A 27,597-nucleotide genomic window follows, 5' to 3' on the forward strand; every position below is an offset into this window, starting at 1 on the left:
CACGTTACTGTCCTTTCTTTCTCCCATGTCCGTTACCTGCCCGAAACCTCCTGCGGTTATTTCAGACAGATCGAGAGCGACAAGAATATACAGCGCGCACCGCGAATGCATCCGAAAGCTTCCACAGCGCCGTAACGCTAGAGTGAACCTGAGTTCGTTTATACGGGTCGTAAGCGCGAAATTCTTTCCATGTGGTGCGAAGGACACTGCTGTAGCCCTGTAGGTTAGACTCGCTTAGCAAGCGGTAGCCATACCTTGAAAGGTCAACTATTTTTTTTAATAGGCTCAATAATTCGCTCTGGATTCGCCAGTAGTAAGGTCTCCACTGAAATTAAGTGAAATTTCAATACCTAGCTGGTCGCAGAGCGTACGGTACCATAAATTAACAGCATTGCCTGTGCGACCGCGACTCCTGCTCACTAAATATAAGCACAGCGCATTTTTTCCCCTCTCCCTGTAAATCTTCCACAAGTTTTATATTTGTCTAGCTATTTGTTTACGCTATAGACTCGCTCAAAGGTGCATGCTACTCGCACCTGCTACAAGCGGCATTCAGTTAGCAGTAGTAGTAGCAAGTCGGAGCTTTATGGTACAGCAGCCGTTAAGGCCTTTATGAACCAAACCCGAGGCGTGGAAGAACTTCTGAAACCAAAAGGTGCATGCTACTCGCACCTGCTACAAGCGGCATTCAGTTAGCAGTAGTAGTAGCAAGTCGGAGCTTTATGGTACAGCAGCCGTTAAGGCCTTCATGAACCAAACCCGAGGCGTGGAAGAACTTCTGAAACCAAAAGGTGCATGCTACTCGCACCTGCTACAAGCGGCATTCAGTTAGCAGTAGTAGTAGCAAGTCGGAGCTTTATGGTACAGCAGCCGTTAAGGCCTTCATGAACCAAACCCGAGGCGTGGAAGAACTTCTGAAACCAAAAGGTGCATGCTACTCGCACCTGCTACAAGCGGCATTCAGTTAGCAGTAGTAGTAGCAAGTCGGAGCTTTATGGTACAGCAGCCGTTAAGGCCTTCATGAACCAAACCCGAGGCGTGGAAGAACTTCTGAAACCAAAAGGTGCATGCTACTCGCACCTGCTACAAGCGGCATTCAGTTAGCAGTAGTAGTAGCAAGTCGGAGCTTTATGGTACAGCAGCCGTTAAGGCCTTCATGAACCAAACCCGAGGCGTGGAAGAACTTCTGAAACCAAAAGGTGCATGCTACTCGCACCTGCTACAAGCGGCATTCAGTTAGCAGTAGTAGTAGCAAGTCGGAGTTTTATGGTACAGCAGCCGTTAAGGCCTTCATGAACCAAACCCGAGGCGTGGAAGAACTTCTGAAACCAAACTTACGTTGCTAAAGGCGGTAACTTTGAAAGCTACAGTCGGTAAACGATCTACTGGCACGCAAAGTTTAAAGTTTCGTCAAATAAGTTTTTAAACATATATAAAAAAGTGTATAGGGTGTGGAGGTATATTCTCGTAAAGAACATGAAAGAGCATGCAACAGTAGTTCTTAAAAAGCAGGCAGGCAAAAATACTGCAATTTTCGATCTACAGTCCACACCTGGTGTATAATAATCCGCAAGGCTCAATTTTGGCTCAAAACATATTTCTTTTTACCTTATTGTCCGCACCTGGTACATAGCCCGCACGAGTGCATATAATTAGATGGGACATTTCACGCTATATGTGGCGATATTGAAAAAAGAACATGTTGTATAGTCCTCTCCGACAGATGCTCCGCAAAGCACGAAATTTTAACTTTTAGACATGCATAGCCCGCGGGCTGTGCACCGGAATTTACGGTATGTGCATAATAGTTTGCTCATTTCGAAGTAATTCCAAAAACGTAGCTGTTCGCTTCGCAGTAGGTGGTTGTGTAGAAACCTGCTATGTCAAATACGTAATCGACAAAGAACAACTTCCTAATATTGTCGGTTTTTGTGTAGACGGCTTCTCCGTTAAGATATGTAAGGCTTTATGGGGTTATCTTTATTATTGGTTTCCAAATCCCAGGCTCTCTACCACCAAGCCTAGATGCTCTTTCTAAACATACCCCTAAAACCCTGGAAACGTAGGCGCTGTATTTTTACCGTGCCATTTACGCTGACACAGGCTGCCTCGTCGGCTGTTTCATTCCAGCTGTTACATCTTTTTTGTGTGTGCAAGCAGAATATTTCATTTTTTTCGACGTGCAGTAGCCAGTTTATTGCTTCGCCAAGAGACGCAACGGCTCTTATTTAAAGAGCTCAGTTGATCATAGTATATTGCAACCTTTCGTAGGTTCTTATCTAGCGTGTCTCACAGTGCTAAAAGAATCGCGCAAAGGTCAGTCTGCGCAAAGAGTTGAAACAGGGTGCAGTGTGACTGTTATCGTGCAACCCACTTTTTCGACAGCACTAAGCAGGCCAGGCAAAGTTTTAGAGACATCAGTAAAATAAGCACGATGACCGCTAAAATGCTTACTAACCTGAAAAAGCTACAGCGATAGTTTAGCTAGCGTGGGGACGTCTTTTTTATCTTTAATTCATTCATTCATTCCATATTATTTACTCATGCTTCCATCCCTGATAAAGGACTGTTACAGGAGTGGATGTTCAGAAAGTAGAACAGAAGAGCAATAAAAAACAAATGCAGTTAAACCAGCATAGAGATCTACGCAATCAGAGCTCAACACCTAAAGACTATTTAACAACAAAATGGAATTCAAGTAGAAGATGAAATGCTATGTGCTTTATTTAAAATTCTCTATATTACGGTGGTATGACAATGAAGCCCAATATCCTTAGTGGTTCTCGGAATAAAAGTTAAACTTTAAGCTACCCTTTCCCGTGAAGAAGCCTTCAGTCCACATATGGTTAGGTTTTCAGTTGCACAGTGGATTACTTACGGCGTCCTTAATGACGAAATAGCATTAAAAGGTAAAGGCGAGAATTTCCCTCACAAAGATCTAGAAGTTGAGAGGTGCGATAAGGGTTCCACTATGCGGCTGAAAAGCAAATCATGTGACCAGAAGACTTTTGACCGAAGTTGTACGTGCTGTGACGACACCATGATATCTCTTCCGATCTAATTTACTGTTATCTTATCAATGCGTTAGCATTAGAACGGTCATGAGAACGAAAACCCGGTGTCCGAAGTACATCCAACGGAACGTATTGCAGAAAAAAAGCTTACCATGCTTACGCCCTCAAGCGCGATTTGAAACCGCGGCGGCTCGAAGAGACCAGCTTCGCTTTCGGCTTGCTTTAGACCTACTACTAGATACTAGATTCACCTTTCTTCACTGAGCAGCAACGCGGTTCTGTTGCCTATGGATTGCGTGCTCGCCTCGCAACCTGGGTTCAATTCTCCGCTACTTCAGAACAACCCTTCTAGGTAGAGTTGTGGTTTGGGCTCGTTGCACGGCTAGAGGGAGCAGCGCAAAAGAACGAGGACAAACACCGAAGGTCAGGCACCTGTCCTGTTAGCGTCTGTGTGAACTGTTTTTCTTTGACGCCATAGCGACGCCAACTGGAATCTTTGGGACCAATGCTGCTTGTCAAAGACGGAACCGAGCTTCGTTGCGAATGAGCCACATAATGGCTTAGCGTTAAAACCCTTATATTTGTTGGCATTCCGTAACCGCTTTGTCGTCGCATTGTAATGCTGGTACGGAACACGCCGTGCATTTTCCAGTGATTCAGTTAAAGAAGGATCAGTGGAGACAAAACGACGGAACAGGTTTTAGCAACTGCTGTCTTATCTGCGCCTTTATTGCCTTCTTGACGGTGGTCTGTTAGTTGTACAGGTTGTCTGCTTTGAAGTGCTTTATTCCGTGCGCGTCTGGTCCGTACATGCGAGTCAAACCCAAATGTTATTGAGCACGGCATCCTTTATTTTTCCCGCGCAAACGTGAGCGGAAGTTGAGCAGAGTCAAACAGAATCCTGCTCAGGCCTGAGCCTTGAAAGTTCCGCAAGTCTTATAGCCATGCAGGCGGTTAACAACAGCGAGTATCTGGCTGAGTGTGCGATTCATTATCTCTAAATAACCCACGAGCAGCTTCGGTACGCGAAGCCCCACATACCACAATGTAAGTTTTAGTGATGTGCTCTCCTGGCTTCTGCCACAGCTATCATCTTACCGTGGCCGATCGCAGGGAATAAAGAAATATCTAGCTCTTTAGTGCGCGTGCGCAAGGCATCCTCACTGCTAGCTGGGAAATGATTGGTTTCGTCCAATTCCTGCGCTACTTCACTTGCTTCAGCGCTCTCAGCAATGCTTCAAGAACAAACGAGACCTCTTCAGCAAGTCCCCTGAGTGGCGACTCAACCATTACCTGCCATATCCTTAGGGCTGCACGAAGGTCTTACTCCGCCTCTCGAGTCATCGGGGAGGCTTCTGTTTTTTTTCAGGGCGCTGTACCAAGCGCACATCACTTTTACGAGGACCCTCCTTCAGTCGAGTACTGTGTGCGCATAAGAGATCGTTGATCGAACGACGCTCTTCTAAGCTGGTTATAACGAACGGTCTCAACTCGTGCGCTGCATTCGTGGAGGACCCTGCACATGCCACTGCGCTTCTTCTGGACGCAGATTTCTAAAACGATCTGCGTCCTTCTTCATTATTTTCTTCTTTTTACCATCCATCGGGACTGCTTTCATCCGGGCACGTAAGCGTCGGTTGCGCAATAATCCGCAACATTCCTTTTGCGGGAGCCATTTGACCGACTTACATTTCCCAGAAATGTTGCGCAAGCTTCACCAGTGGCTTCAGGCTCTTTTCTTATGCATGCAGTCCGCAATACGCAGCGCGTGATAACTGAGTAATGGTGCAAGCTACGACGTCGAAATGTTCCCCACGCACGAAGACTATTAAACACGCAGCCTGCAGGATTAAGCGATATGCGGTTGCCTTGGTGGGCAGTTATTGATGATCAGGGCCTGATGTGAAAGCGCTCGTTCGCGACGAGGCTTTGGGGACGCGAGGTAACCACATTACACGCATCCAAAAGTCTGCGTGTACGCATGCAATCGCATTTATAACGCTTACAAGCTTCCCAAAAGAAAGAGGAAAGGCTGTTGTTTCTATAATCGCGTTGTTTCCCTGCTCACGTAGTGCTTGTCCCCCAAAGCTACATAGCGTCACACGAAGCCCAGAATCCCGTTATGTAAGGAATATGTGGTCTCGCTGTTTTTTTTTTTTCCTCGCGGTAAAAGGTTTTCATAAAGTCAGCTTGCCAAACAGGACATCTAAGCATACTGAGTTTCTTTCAGTACGGCTCTTGGTGCTCTTAATGAGACCACGAAGCGGCAAGCGTACGAAAAGCTGTATAGCTTTGCGAATACCTTTCAGATGAAAAAGAAAAGAAATTAGGCTGAGACGTCGTTACTGCCGCTACTTTTCATGAATCGCTTATTACCGCTAGAATGTCGTCTTATTAATTCAGAAAAATAAAATAACTTCAGGACAAGTTGCTCCGTATTCCGGCTTTCTGGGAAATAAGTTAATTAGAAACACAGCAACTGGTAAGAATTTACCAGCATAAACAACCTATTCAAATCTCCGTCTCGTCTTTTAATGGCGAGGATGAAAACTAATTGCAACGCTCATTAGGACAAGACGTACTGCCTTAGTCCGCTGCTTCAAGTTGCTGGGCATGCTGGTGGTATTAAAATGTGCAGTTGCGTGCCCTCATACAAGCATCTTTATCTATTTTCGACGCCAACTGTAGCATCGCCTGCAAACGCTGGTTGTGAGAGCAGGACTATTCATGCATCCAGCAGCAAACTAGCTTTAGCGTTTCTGGCGGGGTGCATATATTTATATCTCGAAAATTAACGCTATATAAATGACTTCACGCAAAGCTTTATTTTCGTGACGAAAGTTCAACCTATTGCTTCAAGCCGCAATCAGATCTTTAATAGCATGATCTATTTCGTTTGTATTCCTTTTTTCTTTTTTCGAAAGGATGTTGAATTCAGAATAAAATTAGACTTCCTTTCCTAGCCAGGGCAAAGCAACGCAGCGTGCATTCATTGCACTTTTTTTTTGCCATCAGCCTCAGCGTAGATTACCACGAGTGCCTTGCGTTCGCGAAATTTTGGTACGAATAGCATGGGATATCTATTTTTTATCTTTCATGACCACTTAGTTTTTTTTTTCGCTTCAAGGAAAAAAAATGATTTCGACGCAAACATAAAAAAAGCGCTCCACTTCGTTTTTCTGAATTTTTTCTCAGTAACATCTAGCAGTCAGTTGGCGCAGCTATAATTGTCAGTACATGTGTAAGAATTCTGGGCGACCTATCAGTTCACGTTTATGCCGTTATTTGCCGCTTGATTTTTTTTTTTGGCTGGTGTTTCTCATAGAACACTGCCTGCAAAGCCAATTGTGTTTTTCACACAATGTTAATGGTGGCAGTCAGTGGTAATCACACATGGTAATCAGCGGAAGTCGCGGAGAGCTTGACCGTCTTCAAATGCAGCGCTTTTGAAAGAGGATAGAGGCTGTACATTCTCATCTCCTACTTTCACTGCTTCACAGTACAACCATGACATTCCCAGTGCGAATTATCGCGCTCCATTATCTTCGCGGCGTTATTTGTTTACTGGCGAGCACCTGCTGCAGTTTACTTTTTGTTATCGCTATAGCTCTCATATAAAACTATGTCAAAAACGTGAACCATTCCCTGATTTGTTATGTAATCGTGGAATTTAGATGATGTTTAGCCACCTAATGTTTCATTTTTCCGCAGTACTGTATCTCAAGTGCTTTATTATGAGAGAACTCGCACTTTTGCACTTGCGGGGAAAAAATAAGATGACAAAAATGGGGAGAAGTGGCGGTTACAGCGCACGGCGTGCGTAGCTGCTGCTGCTTGCGAGAAAAGCGGTGGAGTGAAAAGCACTCCCCTTCGCCCCCCCTTCCCCCCCCCCCCCCAAAAAAAAAAAATCTGTCGGACCAGAAAGCTCCCGTCAGTGCCGCTGGTCGAAGCTGGCAATGTAAATTTCAATTTGCGCTGTGGATTGTGAGCCTCAACGATGAACCTTAAACGATAGGCCTTACCACAATGTAGCTGTACGCCGGGTGTTTCAGACAAGCCCGCTACTATTTATTAAAAATAGGCTTTTTGCGGTAACAAGAAAGCTTATGCGGCATATTGGTACATAAATTTAGCGGACGTCATAAAACTGGCGAAAATGTTAACTATACGCTGGTTAACTAAATTATAATGTACCTAACTTTTAACTATTACAGTAAGGCGTCTCATTTAAATTAGAAACCTGTACCTTGCCATTACTAATAGCCATATCAGTTTTTGCAATTTCGAAAACTCAATTCTCCTCGGCGCTGCAGCGCGCCATTCGAATATCGCGCGGCTGCGGCGTGGACACAGAGACGCCCTACAGTACACGTCACTTCTTGACGCATGTGCCACGTGAAATTATCTGCTCCATTTAGGCTGGACAAGCGAGCAGCATTGAGCACCATAGTGCGGGCGGTACAAAAAAAGCCACGTGGTACGTGCGCCCTAAAGTGACGTGCACTGTTTTGGCGTCGCTGGGCGCGCGCCGCAGCCGCGCTATATTCGAATGACGCGTGAAAGAGCAAAATTTGTTGAGTTAGCGCGCCGAGGACAACCGCGTTTTCGAAATTTAAAAACTGATATAACTGAAAACTATTACTAGTGACCCGAGGCAAATTTCTAATTAGCACCAGATGTATTTGGTTTTATGGGATTAAACGTTCCAAAGCGACTCAAGCTATGAGGGACACCGTAGCGGAGGGCTCCGGATAGTTTAGACCGCCTGTAGTTCTTTAACGCGCGCTGATATCGTGCAGTACACGGGTCTCTAGTATTTCGCCTTCATCGAAATGCGACCGGCGCGGCCGGGATCGAACCCGCGTCTTTCGGGTCATTACCCGATCACCATAACCACTGAGCCACCGCGGGCCTGATTGTAATAGATAACTAGTTTGGCTAACCAGCCTTGTAGGTAACATTTTTCACCTGCCGCTGCGGTGGCTCAGTCGTTATGGTGCTCGGCTGCTGACCGGAAAGACGCGGGTTCGATCCCGGCCGCGGCGGCCGAATTCCCTTGCACTGTGTGATGTCAGTGCACGGTAAAATTAGGTGGTCGAAATTTCTGGAGCTCTTCAATACGGCGTTTCTCATAGCCTCAGTCGCTTTGGGATGTTAAACCCCCATAAACCAAACATTTTTCACCTGTTTTCTCACGTCCGCTAACAGTGATGTATCACACAAGCCATCTTATTACCTCTGATAGCCTATTTTTAAATATTAGTGGCTGGCGTCCCTGAAACACCAGGCAAATAGACATTTCTGGAGGCTGCAGGACCCAGTGAAATCTTTCGATAGGTTGCACGTGACGAACTAGGATCATGACAACAAACACCGAATTTTAAACCCTCCAGCATCCAAAAGTGATCGAGTAAATCATAATTCCAGACACATCCACACTCAGTTATGCAGGGGTCGCCACTAACCGGCTCTGGATAGCAGTAGCTACTGGGTGTCAAGTATTGCTGTGGATTCAGTTTTTTTTTTATTTTGCATTTCAATTTAAGAAAATTGGCAGGGCTTGAGTCAGCACGCAAGGAACGCTGTTCACGAAATGAGGTTCGGATTTCGTTCAGCGGACGGATATTGCTGTCCGTCAATCCCGAGCACCGTGTGATCTTCTTTCTATTTTGTGCCCCCAAGACAACCCCTTGCGACCCGAGGCAAATTTTGTAGTGTGCTGGTTTGAAAGTACGCAGTATCCCCTAATTCTCACTGCCCCTAATCTCTCCACCTGACATCCCGGCTGCGAAAGACGTCGATGACCGCGCCACGCATTTGCAGGCTATAAAACACATTATTCACCGTCATGACATGTGCCTAAATTGATTACGTGCCACGAAAACAGGTATAAAAGTATTTTATTGAAACAAATTATTTTTCCGCTTATAATTGCCGATAAGCCATTCTAAAAAAAGCAGAAGAAGGATGAAAAGCTGGAAAGGAAGGAGAGGAAAGCAGAGACAGTAAATCAAAAAAAGAAAAGACAAAACAAGCATCTTGGTTGCTGGTGACGCCTTGTGCGAAGACAGTTTCCTATATAAAAATGGAAACTCGGTAGACGTTAGTATGAAAGATGACTGCGGGTAAAAACGCGTTTAAAATCTTTGATAAGAAGTGCCAGGGACACAGCATGCTTCTTATACTCACTGAGACGTCAAAGAGGGTTTTTATTTTAAGCTTGTTGACGCCTTATTTCCTCTATGTGACCGTTACATTCAAGCGGAATGCGTTAACTCTTTAGCTGGCTTGCACAAAATCGCAGTTCCACATTAAAGGCTCCATCGTCTGATCTAGTCGGTAGGGGCAAGGGTTTGGGACGGTGCGTTTATGAGTTCTTGAAGCAGATGCACAAAGCAGGCTTAAATTTTTTCACTCAACTCTCCTTAAGTGTGCAATGCAGGAACCTCTGTGAATAACAAAAAAGAAGCTGTGGAGGGAGAGGGGTGATCTACGAAGATGGAAATGAAATGCGTATAAATGGGAAAAGAAGGGGAAGAAAAGCAAGCATGTTAACCAAACAAATGTTCGTTTATTAATGGGCAGCCTTAAGGAAATGGGAAAACGCGATGGGAACATTAAGGCGATAGTGTAGTTGGGGCGACACGCGCACACATGTGGCGCATTTAATTACTTCTCGCAGTTGCCCAGGCCACCAGCGGCCCCCAAAATTACGGTCTGCTCCGCTTCGCGAAAATATGTCACATATGGAGTGTTGTGATTGCTTTGCACTTAAAGGAATACCAACTGGATTGCGAGGGGTTAGCTTGGTGATGCGGTTTTTTTCTAGGCGATAAGACTACACCAAGTCTGCGAACAACACAAAAAGATGAGAATTGCTCTGAGGTGTCCTGCAGGCAGCAGGAAGCAGGCAATGCCGCAGCTGATTATTGGCCGTTTATATAGTTCAGTACTGTCCGCAGAACCACAAATTAGATGCGGCCTTCTTTGAGCCATGTCATGGGTGTGGTGCCGAGCGCGAAATGTTGAGTCAACTTCTGATAGTGTAGCAGCATGAATTGCAGCACGTTTGCAAATATAAAAAGGCGAATAGTCATACATGGGCTGACCTGAACTGGCCTTGATTTAAGCGGCTGCGATCCGACTAAATAAGACGCACCTCACCAGATACACATCGCTCAGATGTTATGTGGAGCGCCAGGCTTGGTATGCGTCTCTGCTTTACGTGTTTTTTGCAGCCCGAAATCGCATGGCGTCACAGAAGTTCATGCCTCATGGAACTAATCAATGAAGTACGAACGAAGCACGACATTGTGGAAGTCAGAATAAGGCTTTTCTTCCTTATTTTTTAATTTCTCGTCCGCCAAACACACCAGGCCTTATCTAACCGTACTGCCGCTCTGCTCTTCCAGCGAGTTCAGAGTCGGTCGTGCTCAGTCTACTCTGCCCACTGTGTCGTTTCACAAGCACTAAAAGCTGTACGCCGCCGCTATGAAAAAAAGCAAAGACAGCATGCTATTCTTCCAATAACACCGCGTGGCCAGCGCAGAAGTCGGGAATTTAACTAGAGCTTTTTTTCGCTTCTCTCTTCTTTTTTCGCCGACCTAAATTGCTCCCGCGGGCCACACGAAGTGTACATGCTCTAATTACAAAACTTTCGGGCTGCTGCGACAGGTTTTCTTTTCCGTGCGTCAGTTTTCATTGTGCTTTCCTTCCTTGCTTACAAGTTATTAGCGCGCAAGGGGGGGGGGGGGGGGGGGGAGGTACGGGACATTTGCGCGCTCTTCTCTCACGACTTTTAAAGCGTCGCCACTGTCCCTCGCATTTTTGGTCCCGGCCGAGCTCACTCTCGGCTCCCGCTTGACTCGACGGCCGGCCGAACACTGGCTGCGCCAGTCTCTCCTGTTAATTAAAAGGGGAGGCGCCCGCGATTAAACTGAAGCACTCCGCAATTGGGCCCACTATGGCGCGCTGGCTGCCTCTGCGGATCAGGCGCGTCTTGTTTCTTCTCCTCTCCCTCCCTCTACCCCCCGCGTTGCAGCGCCCGGCACACACTCGACTTGCGGCTGCGGGCCCATTTTGTTTGAGTCCGCGCGCGGTCCGGAGCGGGCCAAATCTAGCTGAACGAAAGAGAGGGCCCCGGAGGGGGGAGGGGTAGTGAGCAGCGTGATGCCGTCGAGGGGGGTCGCGGTGCCGCCGTGAGACAACGCTTTACGCTGGGTGGGTTTGCTTTTTCACTTAGAGTAACGACTCGGCAAGTCTCCGCGCGTTAGGGTTATCGCAATTAAGTAGGAACGCACAGGCGCGTGACTCTCGCACAGCCCGAGTTTCGCTGACGTTTCGCCCCCCCCCCCTCCTCCCCTTTTGCTAGAGCTCGTGGTTTTAGCCGTCGGTATTGGAGCCCACGCGATTTGCGGTTGGAATTCCTGCTTGGGTTCTCCTGGAGCCAGGTTGCGGGACCGGTAGTTCGTGCTGGCACCTTTATTTTGTCTCGCACGCAGAGTTAGCGGCAAATTCACTTGCAGGCAGTTACGGTCGAGTAAATCTCGTCAATCGCAGATGAGCTGCCTTGCATGAGTGTACTCCCACGTTACGCGTACGACACGTCACCACATAAGAAATTTGGACTAGTTGCTGCGCTAGTGACCATGCCGCAACTATTAATGCCACTGGAGCACAGCAAACACGTGGCATACCAGAAGCCACTGTGCGCTATATTGCCCAAATAGATTATTTACAGCTGCGCCAATAAGTGCTTATCTCGACGCGCTGAAGCGATACGCGTATATGTTCTGTAATTCCCATTTGGGGGCCCTTCGTCTGAACCTAGAGCTGGCCCATACATTGTCAAGTTGAGAAGGCACATTCGAACAAAACTAATGTGGCTCTTATGACATCACTGCTCATAATTTGCGTTTTTGTGGAAAAAAGCACCGGATTTCCTCGCGCTGCTGGGCTTTAGAGAATGACTTCTTATTCGTTGCAAAAACTAATATGGCATCGTCTTTTCCATGCTTACGAACTTACCATTGGCCGGACTGTGTCACAAAGTTAATGCGTGAATTTTGGTTAATTAGCATATTTTTAAATATCTGACTCCGCCGCGGCTGAGGGTACGTGTGTTCCTGTAAATATTTTCTTTCGATTTAAACCACCCTATCTTTAAGAATTTTTTTTTGAAGTGTTAGCTAAAACACTTAATATAGAGAGGTGAAACAGCAAGGAGTGACAGCGAGAAATGAAAGGGGAGAGAATATATACAACTATGTGAAAAGCCACATTCACGCACATGCACGCTCTGAGCGTCTTGTCAATGCCCTTGTGAGTTTTCCTTCGTCCTGTCCTTTTTTTTTGCGCCAAGTTTTTCTAAGCACCCGGCATATCTCAACCTGTAAACTTCGTTATACGGATTCTTTTCCTTGAAAAGAGAAAAAAATTCATCGTTCCAGTTGTGCCCATTATTATTAACTGAGCATGCCTTCCATAATTTTTTTTCGCTTACGTTCTTTGTATAAAAAAAATTAATAGAACTTCTGACTCATCTTCCGCGGCCTGCATCTCGATGCCTGGCGTTTTACGGTTGCCCAAACCGTGCCCTGTGAACCGAGGCGGCCGATATTCTGCCGGCGGAGATTCTACTAGCGGAGGTTCTACCGGAGGAGATTCTACGGGCCTCCACGGAATAACCACCACCATAACCGCCCCCGTCGTAATCTGTGCTGTAGCATAGTTTAGGCGCGCTTTCATCGGCGTCATGTTTTTGTTTCGTGGGCGGTGCCAGGAATAGAGAACGACCGGGCACTCTTGCGTGGGTCCGCTCTCTAGGCCATCGTGATAAAATCGGGATGCTGCGGGTAAAGGCAGCGGCCAGGAAACAACGTTCCCACTGTCTTGTCTCACGGCGTTCTGCGCTGTTAACTCCGTTCAAAACATCTAGCCGTATAACCTTGCGCGCCGAAGAACTGCAGGCTGGCATCACTTGCGACATGAAAGCTGGAAAAAGTCAAGTAAAGCAACATCATAATCTATCCTCGAAGTGATAAATCGAGCAGCAGTGTCCCGTGCGGCTACGAAACAATAAGCTAAGCGTTCTTTCTCCCATCCCGGACGTTGCTTTTAAAGAGTTCTGTCGTTGGGCCTTAGTGTACAAAAATAGACGTCATATAGCTCAAGCCAACAAGAAATCCTTTGTTCTCTGTATGCGTCAAGACTTCGCGCCCGCGGTTGAAAATAGCCTCTTGGCTGAATGCTTCATTCATTATAATTTTTTTTATTTATTTATGTCCTCCTTCCTTTCATTCGCCGCGCGTTTGTTTCGCAAGTGGGAGCGTGAGGACCGGAACGACTATAGAAGTACTCAACGCATGCAGTCCTGTTTATGCGTAACGGCCAGCTCAAACGTTAGCGCAAAACGACGGCAGCTAGGCGTGGCCGAACAACATGACCTGAATCTAAATGCAGTGGCGCAACGGACTATACTACTGGCTTTGACGACGCGTATTGCACTGGCCGTCGGCGGGTCTTGCACACGTCGTTCCACTCATAACGAAAATTTTTTCACGACCTCAGAAGCTGTTCCCCGTGTTCCCCTCGTTTCTTCTATGTTACTACTGTGCCCAAACTTCGCACCCAGCTTCTGTTTCTCCCTTTTTTTTTTTCGCGCCGCGAATGCATGGTCAATGTTTTCGCGTTGTAATAGATAACCAGCTTGTTGAAACTGAAGATTTGAGTGCAATATTTTCGCATTGTGAATATTACTGTCGCTTCGCCCTGCCTGAAGAATGGCTGTAGAACAAAAGAGAATCGATTAAATGCTAGGCACTTATGTTTTTTTCTTCTTTACTTTCTACCAGTCTCTCTCTTTCTCCCTTTAAACCTGCGCTCGTAATCCCGGAGTGAGCCAGCCTTCGCAACATATTGGCACGTCGAAGAGGCCCATGACCTGAGCTCCGTGGCGGCCAGGCGTAACCCGAGCGCCGCCTCGTTTCACTGCGCCCCTGATTGCAGGCAACACGTTCGGAAAAATTAGCCGCGTTCCGCAGCTGCAGATAGGCGGCAGGGATCGCCGCGCCGAGTATAAATAGAGCCGTGAACAATGACTGAGCACTGTTCTCTGCGGCAGATTTAATCGAGGCCCGTCTCTGCCAAGCGTCCGCAATCGCGGCGTGGCTCTCCGACCTGCCGTTCCGTTTCCTTCTCGCCGAGCCCGCGGGCGCCCGGTTATTTCGAGGCGGTTCTGCGCCACTTGCCTGGCCGGCCAGCCGAGGGCGCGGGGGTGCGCGCGTGCGGTTGTCGCCCAGTGTTTCATTTGCATAGAGCGCGCTCCATGCATATGCGCGTTTCGGCGGCGGCAGCGGCACACCCGCTACGCGGCGCGCGTTAAGGCGATCGAGGCCGCGTGGCGAGCTCTCCATTCGGTAAATTGGCCAGGTCTCACCGACGCAAGGCGTCGGGGGGAACCTGGCCGAGTCCCCTCTGTCCTCCCGGATGGCTTGCCCCCCTCTGCCTCGCTCACGCCCTGTTAGTGTCGCACAAGCCACCGCGCTTATAAGATAGCATGTCAACGAGGGGCGCGCATTACACAATGCCGGTGGGCCTGCATGCTAATCACCGGTATCTCGTAGTTAGATAAACAGCCGTCTCCTCTCCCTATCCATCGTCGAGGGTGAGGAGGGGCTGAGGCCGAGGTCAAGAGCAGGAGGAGGCTGAAGTGGCTGCGCGCTGTCGTCGATCGCCTCTGCGCTGACGTGGATGAATATTCGGGTTTCGCTACCGACGTCTCGAGAGAAAATGTGATTGCATCGTCAGTGAGAGAGGAAGAAAAAGGCCGCCACCGTCTGGAAGACGTTGAAGTAACGAGCGTTAGCTGTCTGGTTTAGTAGATGAAGAAAGCGAAGAAGAACGCGCCGCTCGTCTTGAGGAACGGAATGTAATTCCCTTTGAAACGGGGTGTATTGCCACCATGCTCGGCTCCGCGTGCACGCACACCGCATAGCGGAATGATTGCCGCCTAGCGCCATCTATCAGAGAAATTACGATGCACATCTACCCATTGTCGAGTTGCACTCCCTCAAGATACGTTTCAAAACAAAATTTGCTTCGTTTGGGGGGCAAGGTGTGCCTAGAATTCGGCTTGTGGTGCGATATGGCAACGCTTCAATTGGTAATTGCATGTATACAATGTTTGCCTATTATGTAATTTGGTTTTATTTCTATACCACAACCCATAGGGTTTTACTTGCCTACCAAATTCGGAATACAACTGCCTCTTGATGGGTGCCCGTTGTTGTCGGAGTATATATAGCGGAATGAATGTGTATAATCTAGCGGTCACGTAACGGGACAGTTTTCCTACCAGTTTTAAGATTTTTTGGCGAGAGGAAGGGGGGAAGGATCAAAGGGCACAACCGATTTTAATGGCCGCCATCCTGGATTCGAGAAACCGAAACTATGCCGACATTTCGTCCCCTGATGTCATACTCGCATAGTTCCACCTTTATCCACGATATTGGACCATGGCGTCATTATTGGCACACAGCAGGTTGTTGTTTCTGCAACGCTATTGTAGATGGCGCTACAAGTCTCAATGCGAGATACGCTGTTTTCTAGTTGCAGCCACAGATGGCGCTTTGATCTCAGGGTGGTAGGAGAGCTCACAAAATCTCGAAACGTGATGAGTAATTGCTACCACAGATGGCGCTGTGATTAAGTGTGCTAGCAGACCTCACGAAATCTCTAAATGTGAGGAGTAAGAGCTAACGCTCTTAAAATTCTTTTCTTGCTATCTCACCGTCTTTCAATGAGGCCGTAGTTTACATATCACAGTAACTGGTTTTCTCTTTTTCTTCGGTCACATTCTGCTGCCTGGCATTTCTAACAATGAAAATTGAGTTTCAAACTCACTCCAGCGACAACTCCGGCGAAGACTATCAACAACAGCGGAGCCTCTTGTTAGTCCTGGTTGTGAGTGCTGGATCTTGCAGCTCTTTCTTGAACATGCACCAGGCAGCTTCCTCTTTCTCCTACCTTTCGCCGGCTGCAGAGCGAAAACTGGAAAGCGTGCGTCTGTATGAGTTCGCTTGCGTGCTTGAGAGAGCGAGGGTGCAGGGATGGTTGTGGAGAATGAAGGGCCTTATAACAAGAATGGCGAGAATTTTGTAATTATTACGTTGATTTTCCCATGACGCGTTTTGTCCGACTACAATCCATTGCTATGCTTAAATTAAACCACGGCATATGCATATCTGATTACGCGTGTTAGCGCTTGACAGGCGAACGGGGAATCACGTTGACATGTGCTACTCTAGAAAAGTACTCCAAGTCCGTGTGCATTTTATGCTTTTAAAAGTGTTTGTTCGGCCATTCGGCGGGCATAGAAGTATTGTGGTGAAGCTATATCTTCAAAATTTTAGACTGGTCTACTGGAAACGCTGATCTAGCAGCTACGCTAACCGCGCACCTCAGCTGTGCAGGCTAAAACACCAACTTTTCACAGAACGCGTTGTCAAGCATACGTGAAAATACGTGTAGATTCTAGGCTGCTTACACTGTCTGACCCACAACGCGTTCACGCAGGATGGAAGAGATGAATGACCTAGGCTATCCCTGGCACGTTGCTTACAGTACTCACGGAACGCCAACCTAGCGTCACCTTGTTCGAGGCGCCAAAAAAGTGAATTTTAAAAAATTCAGTGCATATGTATGTTCTAAAGCAATGAATGACGTGCGATTGCTGTAATCCTTGAAATGCATGGGCACGCTGTATGGAAGTTATTCAGTAAGGAATAAGTCTGAATTGGGCACGTTGTGGAGGATGTGTTGCTGAAACGATTCTCTGAGCTACACACACAAAAAATGACCCCCTTCTCCTGCAATTCCGAAAAAAAAAACAATGCGTCTGTCTTTGTCGGAAAAAACAGAATGCTTGGATTACTTCCAAGAATTCTTGCGACAGGTGTTGCGTAGTTTGTAGAAAAGAGGGCTGTAGTGGCAGCATAGGGGCCAGATACGGCGCCTTCGGTTAATTTCTTGTGTCCATCGTCGCCACTTACCAAGTGTACTCGAGAAACTCGCATCAAAACAAGCATTAGCGCAACAAAAAATACGAAGTATGTCTGCGCAACTAGACGCAACCGCAATGGTATAATGGAAGCAAACTATACATTATATGAGCAGGCGGACTTAGTAATTTTTGTTTTGAAAATACACTTCAAAAATCCCACAATGTTCAATATGTTACTGGTCCAGAGCCTTTCTTTGTCCTCATTTCACGTGCGCTGAAAACGTGTCAACGCCAAACACAACGTATATTTTGCATTTGTGGGAAATTTTTCTCACCTATGCAGCGTCTTACCATCGCAATTCCTATATGCTTGTATGAAATTATTTTCGCGCATCTAAGCCCTGCAGTGTCTCGACAGTTCCATAAAACGTGCGCAATTCACGCGGTTTTTGTGCATCTTCTTTTTTGGTTTATGGAGGGTTTAACGTCCCAAAGTGACTCAGGCTATGAGGGACGCCGTAGTGAAGGGCTCCGGAAATTTCGACCACCTGGGGTTCTTTTACGTGCACTGACATCGCACAGCACACGGGCCTCTAGAATTTCGCCTCCATCGAAATTCGACCGCCGCGGCCGGGATCGAACCCGCGTCTTTCGGGCCGGCAGCCGAGCGCCGTAACCACTCAGCCACCGCGGCGGCTATGTGTGCATCTTCTATCGGCGTTGAATCATTTCTAGAAGGTGTTCCTGCTCTTCGCAACTGTTGTCATTTTATACACGTTCCCGTTTTCTTCTCCAACGCTGAGCCACAGCTTTCCATCATAAATATATTATAAACGCGAAAAAGAAAGGCAAACAAAACCAATCCACTCTCCGCCTTTTATGTGGCTTGTTTTCTAGCCCAGCGTTCCTTGGAAAGTGGCTCTTGCCTTGCAGATCACTAGAATCGGCCCTTGTGCCTATCTTGCGCCCTGGCGACGTTCATCCGCGACGAGGTTTCATCGTCGCCCGGTGATCCATCGCTGCCGAGAGCGGCCGATAGCAGGGACATTGCCTCGGAACTAGGGCACAAACAAACTCCTGTTTGGGCGGGTTTCGGCCCCGTTATGGAACCTTTCCATTCTTTACAGCCCCTGCGTTAGGGATCCCCACCCCTCTGAAAAAAAAAAAAGAAGCAAGAAACTATCGTCCTTTTATCTCGGGAACAAAGAACAGACGCGTACAGTTACGAGCTAAGGCTGTTCGACGTCCTCTCGCCACGTCTGCGCCCAATTCATGAGAATGACGGTGTTTAACCCGGGCATCCCCCTTCTGCGCGTATACTGCGTTGCGCGGCCTGAGCGTAAGAGCGAAGCAGAAAAATCCGTTCGCTCCCTGGCTTGAGAACAAAGTTCACGAACAAAGGCTGTTTATTCTCCGCTAGCTCGTATACGGCCATGGAAATGACCACCCTGAATGCGCTGTGGGCGCGGCACGGCGTCCTGTGCCGCCGCACCGCGTATCCGCGGGACGGCCGGGGCGCCACAGGAGGCGACGGCGAATAGACGGGCCGCCAAAAGTGCGTGAAAGAATAAAATCTGAGCCGAGAGACACTCGTTTTGCCCGCTCCTTTCGGCCTTCTCGCACTTTTTTTTTTTTCGTTTTTGCGCCGTGCTTGTTGGCGTGTACACCCTTTTGGCCCTCTTTGCTTTCTCGTCCTCCCCTACTGGCGGCAGTGGTCGAGCTTCGCGTCGGCGTGAAATATGGGCGCGTTTAGGGAGCTCGACTAGGGTTCTAAGCGCACGGCCCGGCGCGTTGCCGCACGCTCGGACGCCCTCTCGCGGCCTCCGTATCAGTGGCCGCTAACAATCTTGGCTGCCGCAGGCCTCGTTTTTACGGCTGCGGTGCATGCTTCCTTCGAAACGGAGCCATTTTTCCAGGTTGCTTGCTCCCCCCCGCGCTGCCTCGAGCCCCGAGTGCGTGCGTGTGTTTGTGCGCAGCCCAGTCATTATAATTCCATTTTCTTTTCTTTCTTTTTTTTTTCTACCCCTTCTAATCGCTAGCTCCCACTGCGTCTCCTCTCTCTCCAACTTCATTCCGTAAGCTTTGCCCTACCTCGGGTCCCTCTTTCTATATTGGTGCTTGCGACTACCAACTGTCCACGCGTTCACACCTCGCTGTCCTGCATGCAAAAACGCACAGAACGAAACTAACTGCAAAAAAAAAAGTGGGAAGAAATAAGAGACCAAAAAAAAAAACTTTCGTTCGCCCACTACAACCATCGCGAGAACTTTAATTTCATACTTATTTCCCTCTTTTTCTCCGGCACTTTCTCTATGGCGACATTTCGCGCGACCATCGTGCTTCCTCTGCATGCGGGACATTAACCAAGGGCATGGAGACAAAACAGGGAGCGTTATATTTTTCTTGGTTTTTGTCTTTCGTCTCGTTTGTTGTCATTGTCTCTCTCTGTTATTGCGTCAGTTCGCCCTGTTTTTGCGCACTGGGATCCGGCCGATGTGCGATATAAATTTTGTTGTCACGGAGGACCCATTTTATGCGCAATTAACTTTCGCGAGATTTCTGCTGGCTCGAAAGTTCAAGCTCCTCGTGGAAAAAGAACAAGAGGAAGTCGCGAAAAACTATTGCAGCGGTGGAGAGAGTGAAAGCCGACGAGGGTGCCGGGGCAAACTGCATTCCATGCGAAACACGGGGTTCTTTGAGCTGCGTTTTATTATCTGCCAGCTCATGTCTATCTTTACTTTTTTATTTCATGCCATGTTGTACATTTCTGTTACCGTAGCTCGTTGCTAACAAACCAAGAGATGGCGCTCCGATAAAGGCATCACTTGCTTCACGGCGTGAAATTAAGGTCATTCAAGAATTGCACTCCTTTTGTCAGATCTCGTTGGGTTTCAATCTTGCAAAATGCATTTTTCATTGTTGGTGCTCTCTTATAGGTCGCATGCATGCCACGGTTCAAAACGCATCGTCAATTAGCAGCGGGTATACCAGAAGGAGACATTCTCCGCTCTGGAGACTCAAAGTTTTTGTCTTCTCCAACATGTTCCAAGCGTATATATACGCCAAGAAAGTGTCCGTCTTTTGTAGTGGGAGACTACTGCTCTTTTCCCCTTGCTTTGCTTCCGATGCGCGCCCATTTCAGAGAATAAAGCACGAGTAATACTTTACCGAACAGCGAAATCTGACTGAATACTGCCTCCTAAAAACGGCAAAAAGAAAAAAAATGTAGTGCATGCAACTTGAAAAAAATAAGGGTTCACTACACCAATGTTAAATCCTTCACTCACACACAACCCAGTCAATCACAAATTTTCTTCATGAGTCTCTAGGCAAGTGAGGGCGAGACCTTACTTACAGCGCTCTTCACGATTAGCTGCGCTTTCGTTAAAACAGTCGGGGGCGCACCAGTTCCAGACGCGAATCTAGCGGGATTTTTCGATAAGTTGGACGATTCCTCACGAGGCGTGTTGATTAGGCGCTGAGTACGAAAGGTCCACCCATCACGTCGTTTGGCATCGGCATTCTAGCCGCGAAGCGCGCTTTTTCTTTTTTCGTTTGACGTATAGTTATTGCATCTGCGGGATAAAGCGCATTTTCCGCACCTACTTGTACTGCAAAGCACGGCGCCGGTTTATACCCGCCGACTGCTCTGCATGAATAGAGTATGCATTCTAAGAATTGAGTTTACGCGCTTTCACCCCCCCCCCCCCCCCCCGCTCTCTCCGTCCATTGTAGGCGCAAGAGCTAAGCGGGAATTAGGTGCAAGCTGGATGCGAGATCTCGCGGCGCCCATTAGCCTCGGGGTCAGCGTCTCCGAGCAAGGAGAAGCTGCAAACCCTGTTCCCTAGTTGTTTTAGCGGCGCAGCGGGCTCTAACGAGGGCGTGCTCTCCTCCCATCCTGCTCGAAAGAGCGCCTAACGACGTTTGGCCGCGCGTCGCAGGTTCGCCACCCCTCGGCAGCTGGGCTCCCCGGTGAAGCGCGCCCGCACCGAGCCGCTCTCCTTCCGGCCCACCAGCGCCATGGGCAACAAGGGCGTCGCCAAGAAGAAGCTGCACACGTACGCCGAGCCGGACATCCTCATCTGCGGCAACTGCCGGGAGGTGTTCCCGGGTCTGCAGAAGCTGCTCGACCACAAGCGCCACCGGTGCCGGCTGCGCTTCACCTGCCGGTGTCACGTGGTCGGCCTCTTTCCGGCCGAGTCGCCTCCCGGTGAGCGCGCGTGCTGGGCCGTGAAACCGCCGCCCCCTTTTCTTTTTCCGCTTACTGGCAGGGATCCAAGCGGCATCGACACCCGCCGCCGTGCAGAGATTGACACACTGCAATACGTTACAACCTAAATAAACGCGGCAGTTGGCAAAGACAGCCCATAGCCCGAAGGGCCCTGCATTACTCCGCCAACCAATGGCAGCAGGAAAATAAGTTTACGTTTTAATGTTTCACTCTACAAACAAGTCAGAGACATCGAAATTCTTACTCTTTATCGCAACTTTCGACATTCGTTTACTGCGTAACTAAAGAGGCTAAAACATCAGAAACCCAAGTAACAAGGTGCCATAGCAAATGCGGTATATATACGGGGTGTTTCACATAAGACTGTGAGCAATCTTTTTTAAATTGCCTTTCGCCGTTAAAAGATCGCTTTTTCCACATAGCATTGTCGGCGGTGTAGTGCATCAGATTAAGCTAGGACATGCTAACTAGCAGGCTGGTTAACTAAAATTTAATAGTGAACTTTTTAACTGTTACTGTTATGCTCGACACTTACTGAGTGGCTTGTAGCTCACCGAAATTAATGTCCAAACAGTTTTTTATAGTTTTAAAAATGTCATTCCCGTCGCTGCTGCAGCACAAGGAACCTGGGGCCGCACACGGGGGAAAGCGAGACCGTGCGGCCAGAAAGATGGTTTATGGGGTTTTAACGTCCCAAAGCGACTCAGGCTATGAGGGACGCCGTAGTGAAGGGCTCCGGCAATTTCGACCACCTGGGGTTCTTTAACGTGCACTGACATCGCACAGCACACGGGCCTCTAGAATTTCGCCTCCATCGAAATTCGACTGCCGCGGCCGGGATCGAACCCGCGTCTTTCGGGCCAGCAGCCGAGCGCCGTAACCACTCAGCCACCGCGGCGGCTTGCGGCCAGAGAGAACAGCCACACCTGAGAGTGTGCAGCGCTGCCGATGCTCTACCATTTTTGCGTCCGGTGCTCTACCAACTGGGCTATGGTGAACTGAGCTATCAGCTGAACCCACGCCTAGGAGCCTGTGGGTTCGGTTCCTACAGGTCGCGTGTGGTTTTTCTTCTACTTTCTAATGAATTGTCTTTCAGCAAAAAATATTACACTATTAATTTTTAACTGATCAACGCCATAACCAAAAGAAATAGACACAGTCCCCTAAGCTCTTTGGTTTCGGTGACTGTTCGTTGTATCCGCGCATTGCGTGTCATCAGTGGCACGCAGTGATCAGGGATGATCTATCACTGATCGCATTCCTTGCTATTTGGCACATGTTTCCGTTGATTATTTGATGCACATTTTGCATCTGTTCGCAATAGATATTACGTGAGTATAGTTCGTTCCGTCTAGCTTGTCGGGTCAGTAGTTGTAGAAGCCACATGCAAAAGGTTTAGCACTTCGCGTCCAGCTTCTCTCATAAGCGATATTTTAATAGTGATCCGGTACGGGCTCTTTTCCACTCCTGCAAAGCTGCTGTGACGACGGGCGGGCAGCTCCTATTAGCGAGAATTTTCTGGGAAATAAATGGAATTGAATTGAATTGAAAAAAAAGACGCAAGCGGGCCTCCCTGCTGTTTCCTCTGTATACAGTTTGATCGTGGCGACTTCTGGCTTCGGACACTCATTCATTTACCTTGTAGTGGTGACTCCAATGATATCGGACAGCACAGTTAACAACCAGAACTCTCACCGTGGTAATCGTTAAGCGCTCAGCGAAATGAGCTTGAGAGCAGCTCACGCTTAGTATTCTCAAATCGATGAGCGTTATTTCGAAGCAAAGAAGTACACTTCAGGAAACCAGTACATTTCGTGTGTTATGTCCTCGAAAAGCACTAAAAGAGAGCTTCGGTGGAAGCTATGAACAAAGTTTTACACTATTAAATGCGTCTTCTGAATGTTTGCTTGAGTAAGCAAACAATTGCGAAGAAAATTACACACATCTGAATTACTGTACCTTGTGAAGTGAGCCGAGAACCGCTGTGCGGCGCTCACATCTGTCCTGATGCTTCGCTTAAAGAGATTCGGCTGCGTCTTCGTCACTGCGAAAACAGTCGGGAAACGCCGCGCTGCTTTCAATAATGCAGGTTGTTTTACTTGGACAGCCCTTCATAAACAACGCTCTTTACTAGCCGACGCAGTCCGCTTAATCCACGCAAAAATCGCCGGGGTAAAACGACAGGAACCAAACTAACAAAAATAATCCGAAGTTACGGAAGGTGGAACTCTCAGCTGGTGTTACCAACTCACAGTACTGTGTGTTACTAAACGTCAGTGGCGTGATCTGTGCTCCTTAATAAAGCATACGTGACATGCTGTGTGTGCGATCTCACAAAGCCGCGCTCACTGCGCCCGCTCCGTGTCTCCCCCTCAATTAATTTCCCACTATCAACCTTTACTTTTAGCCAGCTTCGGAAGCCTGCACATGCTTGATCACGAAATTGAAGGTTGATTTAGAGGGTGATTTGGGAGGATTATTTGAAGGTGTTTTGTCGGGGTAGAGCATTGGGGTAGCTTTTAATGCTCCGCTGTGTGGGCGACCAGACAACCCACACCGCTAAAGCAACTCCACCAAAAATGGACAGCCAAAACTAGTGCTGCAACGAAATAACGCATAATAAAGTGGCGCGTTTTCAGATAACTGGAGGGCAATATTTTAATGCAGGTAAATGACGTAACTGAAAAGATACAAATCCCTTGATGTAGACATTTCAGAAAAGCGCTGCCTGGGCGCCACTGTGTTGCCGGCTGGACTGTTTTGTGCACCTGGCGCTGTCATTTCCAACTGTACCTGCACTAGGTGCGCCCACCAGTCTAACGCATGGCGACGCCCAGGGCGGGCTTTTTGCAAAGTTCTGCCCACAGCTGTCGGTCTTTGCGCTCTGCAGCAAAGTCAAAGAATCGCTCTGTATGAGGTTCCACTAAAAGTTACGTGTTTAATAAATGCTGATTTTCTTGTCATACAGCAAGATGAATGCGCAATGAAAAATTGTGCAATGTGTTCGGCAACACCATGCCTAACACATAGGGGGAAGGGAAGGGGAGAGATGGTCAGGTCATGTTTGGCTAGGCTATAGGCTCGGTTAGCCAGGGCCAGATTATGTTTCGGTGAGATTAGGACGGCTGAAAGCGAAACTGGTCAAAAGACAGATACTGCGCCATTTCCTTTTCCCAAGAACCAATTATTATTATTATTATTATTATTATTATTATTATTATTATTATTATTATTATTATTATTATTATTATTATTATTATTATGGACAGAATGCAAAAGTTGTTTAATTCTCTTTGTCCTCACCTTGATATATTCGAAAATTCTCTCCCTTCCTTTATATTGAATGTCCGTGACGTTCCACTTTGAGCACTCTTTTTCTCATACATAACTTCCCCTTTCATGCATTTTGTCTTTACTACACTTGTGCGTTTGCACCGGTATTATATTGTTTTTTTCTCTCCTTAATTGTACATCACGTGTACTTGTTTTCATTAATATTATTTCTTTAATACTGTGTACTCACGCCTGATTGTCTGTAACGCGTTCACTAATTTCATTTCTTATTGTGTATGATTGTATTTCTAGCTTGTATTTCAGAGATCTCTTATTCGTTCATATTAGTATTGGCTTTATTCTTGTTTGTATTTTGATATATGCTGTACTTGGCTGTTATCGGTCGTTCTTGTGTTCATTCTCTTTGTTTTTTGTTTTATTAGTTATTTATATGTCTGTTGCCTGTTCTAGCTGTTTTCATTTACCGCTGTTCTCGCTGTTTTCTTGTTCTCGCTTTTTTGTTTCATGCTTGCTGTCGCGCCTAGTTTATGTGTCTTTTTTTTCTATCGCCTTGACTGCTGCATTACCTCCCCTGAGTGTCTTCCTTTGTAGTGAAATAAATGTACATTTTGTGCGTGTGAATGGTGTACCAGCACCAAGACCTTTGGGTTGTTCCTGGGCACCGAAAAAATAAAGATTGATTGATTGATTGATTGATTGATTATTATTATTATTATTATTATTATTATTATTATTATTATTATTATTATTATTATTATTATTATTATTATTATTATTATTATTATTATTATTATTATTATTATTATTATTATTATTATTATTATTATTATTATTATTGCAGCTTGACAAAAGAGCTGCAGTTCCCCGCCACATTCTCCTTTTTTTTACTCATCAGCGGTATCTTCTGCTGGTAGGGTCTATTTTCTTACTTGGATTGAATGAATGCGACATTTGTTCGAAATGGAAGTCGATGCAGCGAACCACAAGTTGAATATTTTTAATGTTTCCATGGCGACCACATGCCGGAGCCAACACTGCAGCCTAGTTCCCATTCAGTGCTGGTACAAAACCGAAGTTCCGTGTCATAGGCTTCACACCACCTGCAGCGTTTTCGCACGAAGAAATTTGTACACCTTGGCCGCCTTTCTCATTTGATGTCCGTTCCATACCAACTGGAAGAGCGATTACTTGTCCTAGCCTCATCGCTACTGAGACTGCTTTTGGTTGTCATAAGACTTACACACGTGAGGCCAGAGTTACTAGCTGCAGCAAATAATACCACTGAGTCCAGCGTGGTTGTACGGCTCCTTAAGCCATGTTTTTAGCGAAAAAAAACTAAGAAAATAATACAAAATCTAGCGCCAAGCATGAGAACACAATCGCACGGCAGCGCTGTTACGGCGCAGCTCGCCTCGCGCGTGGCGTTAAATCTACGGAGAAGAGACGGGAGACCGTAACTTCAAAACACCCGACAAAGCGCCGTGAAAGCTCCTTCGAGTACTTTGAGTGAAAAACTCGAGATCGAAAGGAGCCTGCTCAACGAGGTGCGACAACACTTCCACCGCTCAGATGCGCGGCGACTCGTGGGAGCCCCCTGCAGAGCTCTTAAAAGTGGTCGCTCCGTGGAAAAGCAAACGTACGGAGACCACAAGTGCATCAAGTGCATTGGCTTGATGACGTGCTACTTTCTTGCCTAGCATGAAGTAAGGTGTACCTGCTATCTGGCGCACGTTTCACATTAGCTGAAAGCGTTTTTCGACGACGTGCAGTGCATGCGAATTCCGGTGTGACCGAAGCCCTGTGCCCGCGCGGGAAGTGCCAGTGCGGATGCTAAAAAGGCCAGCAATCTGGCGAGTGCGAAGCCACTCTTTGCTCTTATCTCGCGCTGTTGCAGGCATTCCGCTGCCCGTCTGTGCACAGTGCCTGGCACGATGCGGGAGCTGGTGGGAGCTGGCCTGCCACCTTGAAAGTGCTCATGGGATGTCCATTTATCATCACCCGCTGGAAGCGGCCACAAACTCGGTCAGTACGAGTAGGCAAAGTGATGCTTTGAATGAATGAACTCGAGGTAACCATTAAAACATCACAGGTCACCTGCGCGTAGGTATGCGTGTATTTGTTTCTGTGTGACTATTTACAGGGGACAGTGTAAAGAGGTATATAACAGCACAAATAAACAGAGTAACAAGTACAGGAACCATAATCACGATTGAAAAAGAAAATGCATTGGACAGACTGGACGCTGCTTTAATGACAGGCTTCAAGAGCACGGTTATAGCATGCAATGTTTGTGTCTCTAACCATTATTTTGGGACTTACGTTAAAGTGTGGTTGATCTTTCTTGTTGGGTGCCTGTAAAGCGTCGCCCTGATCAATACACAAGAGAGATAATCGAGGCTGCGGAGTTAGTTCAGTTGGACGACAAATGTGTGGCGCTAAGTAGCTTGGTTTCATTTAACACGGAACTCTCTTTCTTTTTTTTTTTGGAGATACAACAATTTTGTCGACGTGTCCTTGACGTTGTTTATTTTGTGGTACCTCGCGCTATTTCCTCCTCCTTCCCTTCCTCAAATGTGCATTTTTTTTCCCTTTCGAAACGCTTCTATGTGTGATTCTTGGGGAAGGTAAATTAGTTGAAAAAAAAAGAAGTGCTATGTTCTGCCGTATGCGTTCGTCTTGTGGTGCTCCTCTTTTCGCGCTTCTATCATTTATGAACAATGTTTTGAACAAGCCTAGCTACGTATCACGTTGTAGGCTCCACAACCTAAGTCGCACCAATCATCACTTCCCCACCTCAATTAAAGCACTGCTGTTGGTCCGTTCTTTTCTCAGTTATCTGGTAGCACTCTTTACGTACACCTCGTCTGCATATAGTTCTTGAAGCCCTAGTTATTTCGTTACATAGGTTGGTATTCGGCAGAGCCGTAAGGAAGTGCTGAACACTTATACCACACTTCGCGCAGCTGACTTAACAGACTACTGCGAGTACAACTGTTGGCTGAAAGTAAGCAACACCACAAGCTTACAAAAAGACCAGGACTGGAGAGCACGCGCTC

General features: G+C 47.2%; 1 protein-coding gene across 1 annotated transcript in view; it reads left to right on the forward strand.

Annotated features, from left to right (window-relative positions):
- The window catches only part of LOC144113401 (uncharacterized), a 199,513-nt gene that overhangs the window by 162,359 nt on the left and 9,557 nt on the right, over positions 1–27,597 (forward strand). The window contains exons 4-5 of the mRNA XM_077646442.1: positions 20,958–21,226; positions 26,436–26,563. Of these exons, the coding sequence (XP_077502568.1) occupies positions 20,958–21,226; positions 26,436–26,563 (397 nt within the window). The remainder of the gene's footprint in view (positions 1–20,957; positions 21,227–26,435; positions 26,564–27,597) is intronic.

The sequence above is a fragment of the Amblyomma americanum genome, chromosome 1 (assembly GCF_052857255.1).
Source record: "Amblyomma americanum isolate KBUSLIRL-KWMA chromosome 1, ASM5285725v1, whole genome shotgun sequence".
In the NCBI taxonomy this organism is placed as follows: domain Eukaryota; kingdom Metazoa; phylum Arthropoda; class Arachnida; order Ixodida; family Ixodidae; genus Amblyomma; species Amblyomma americanum.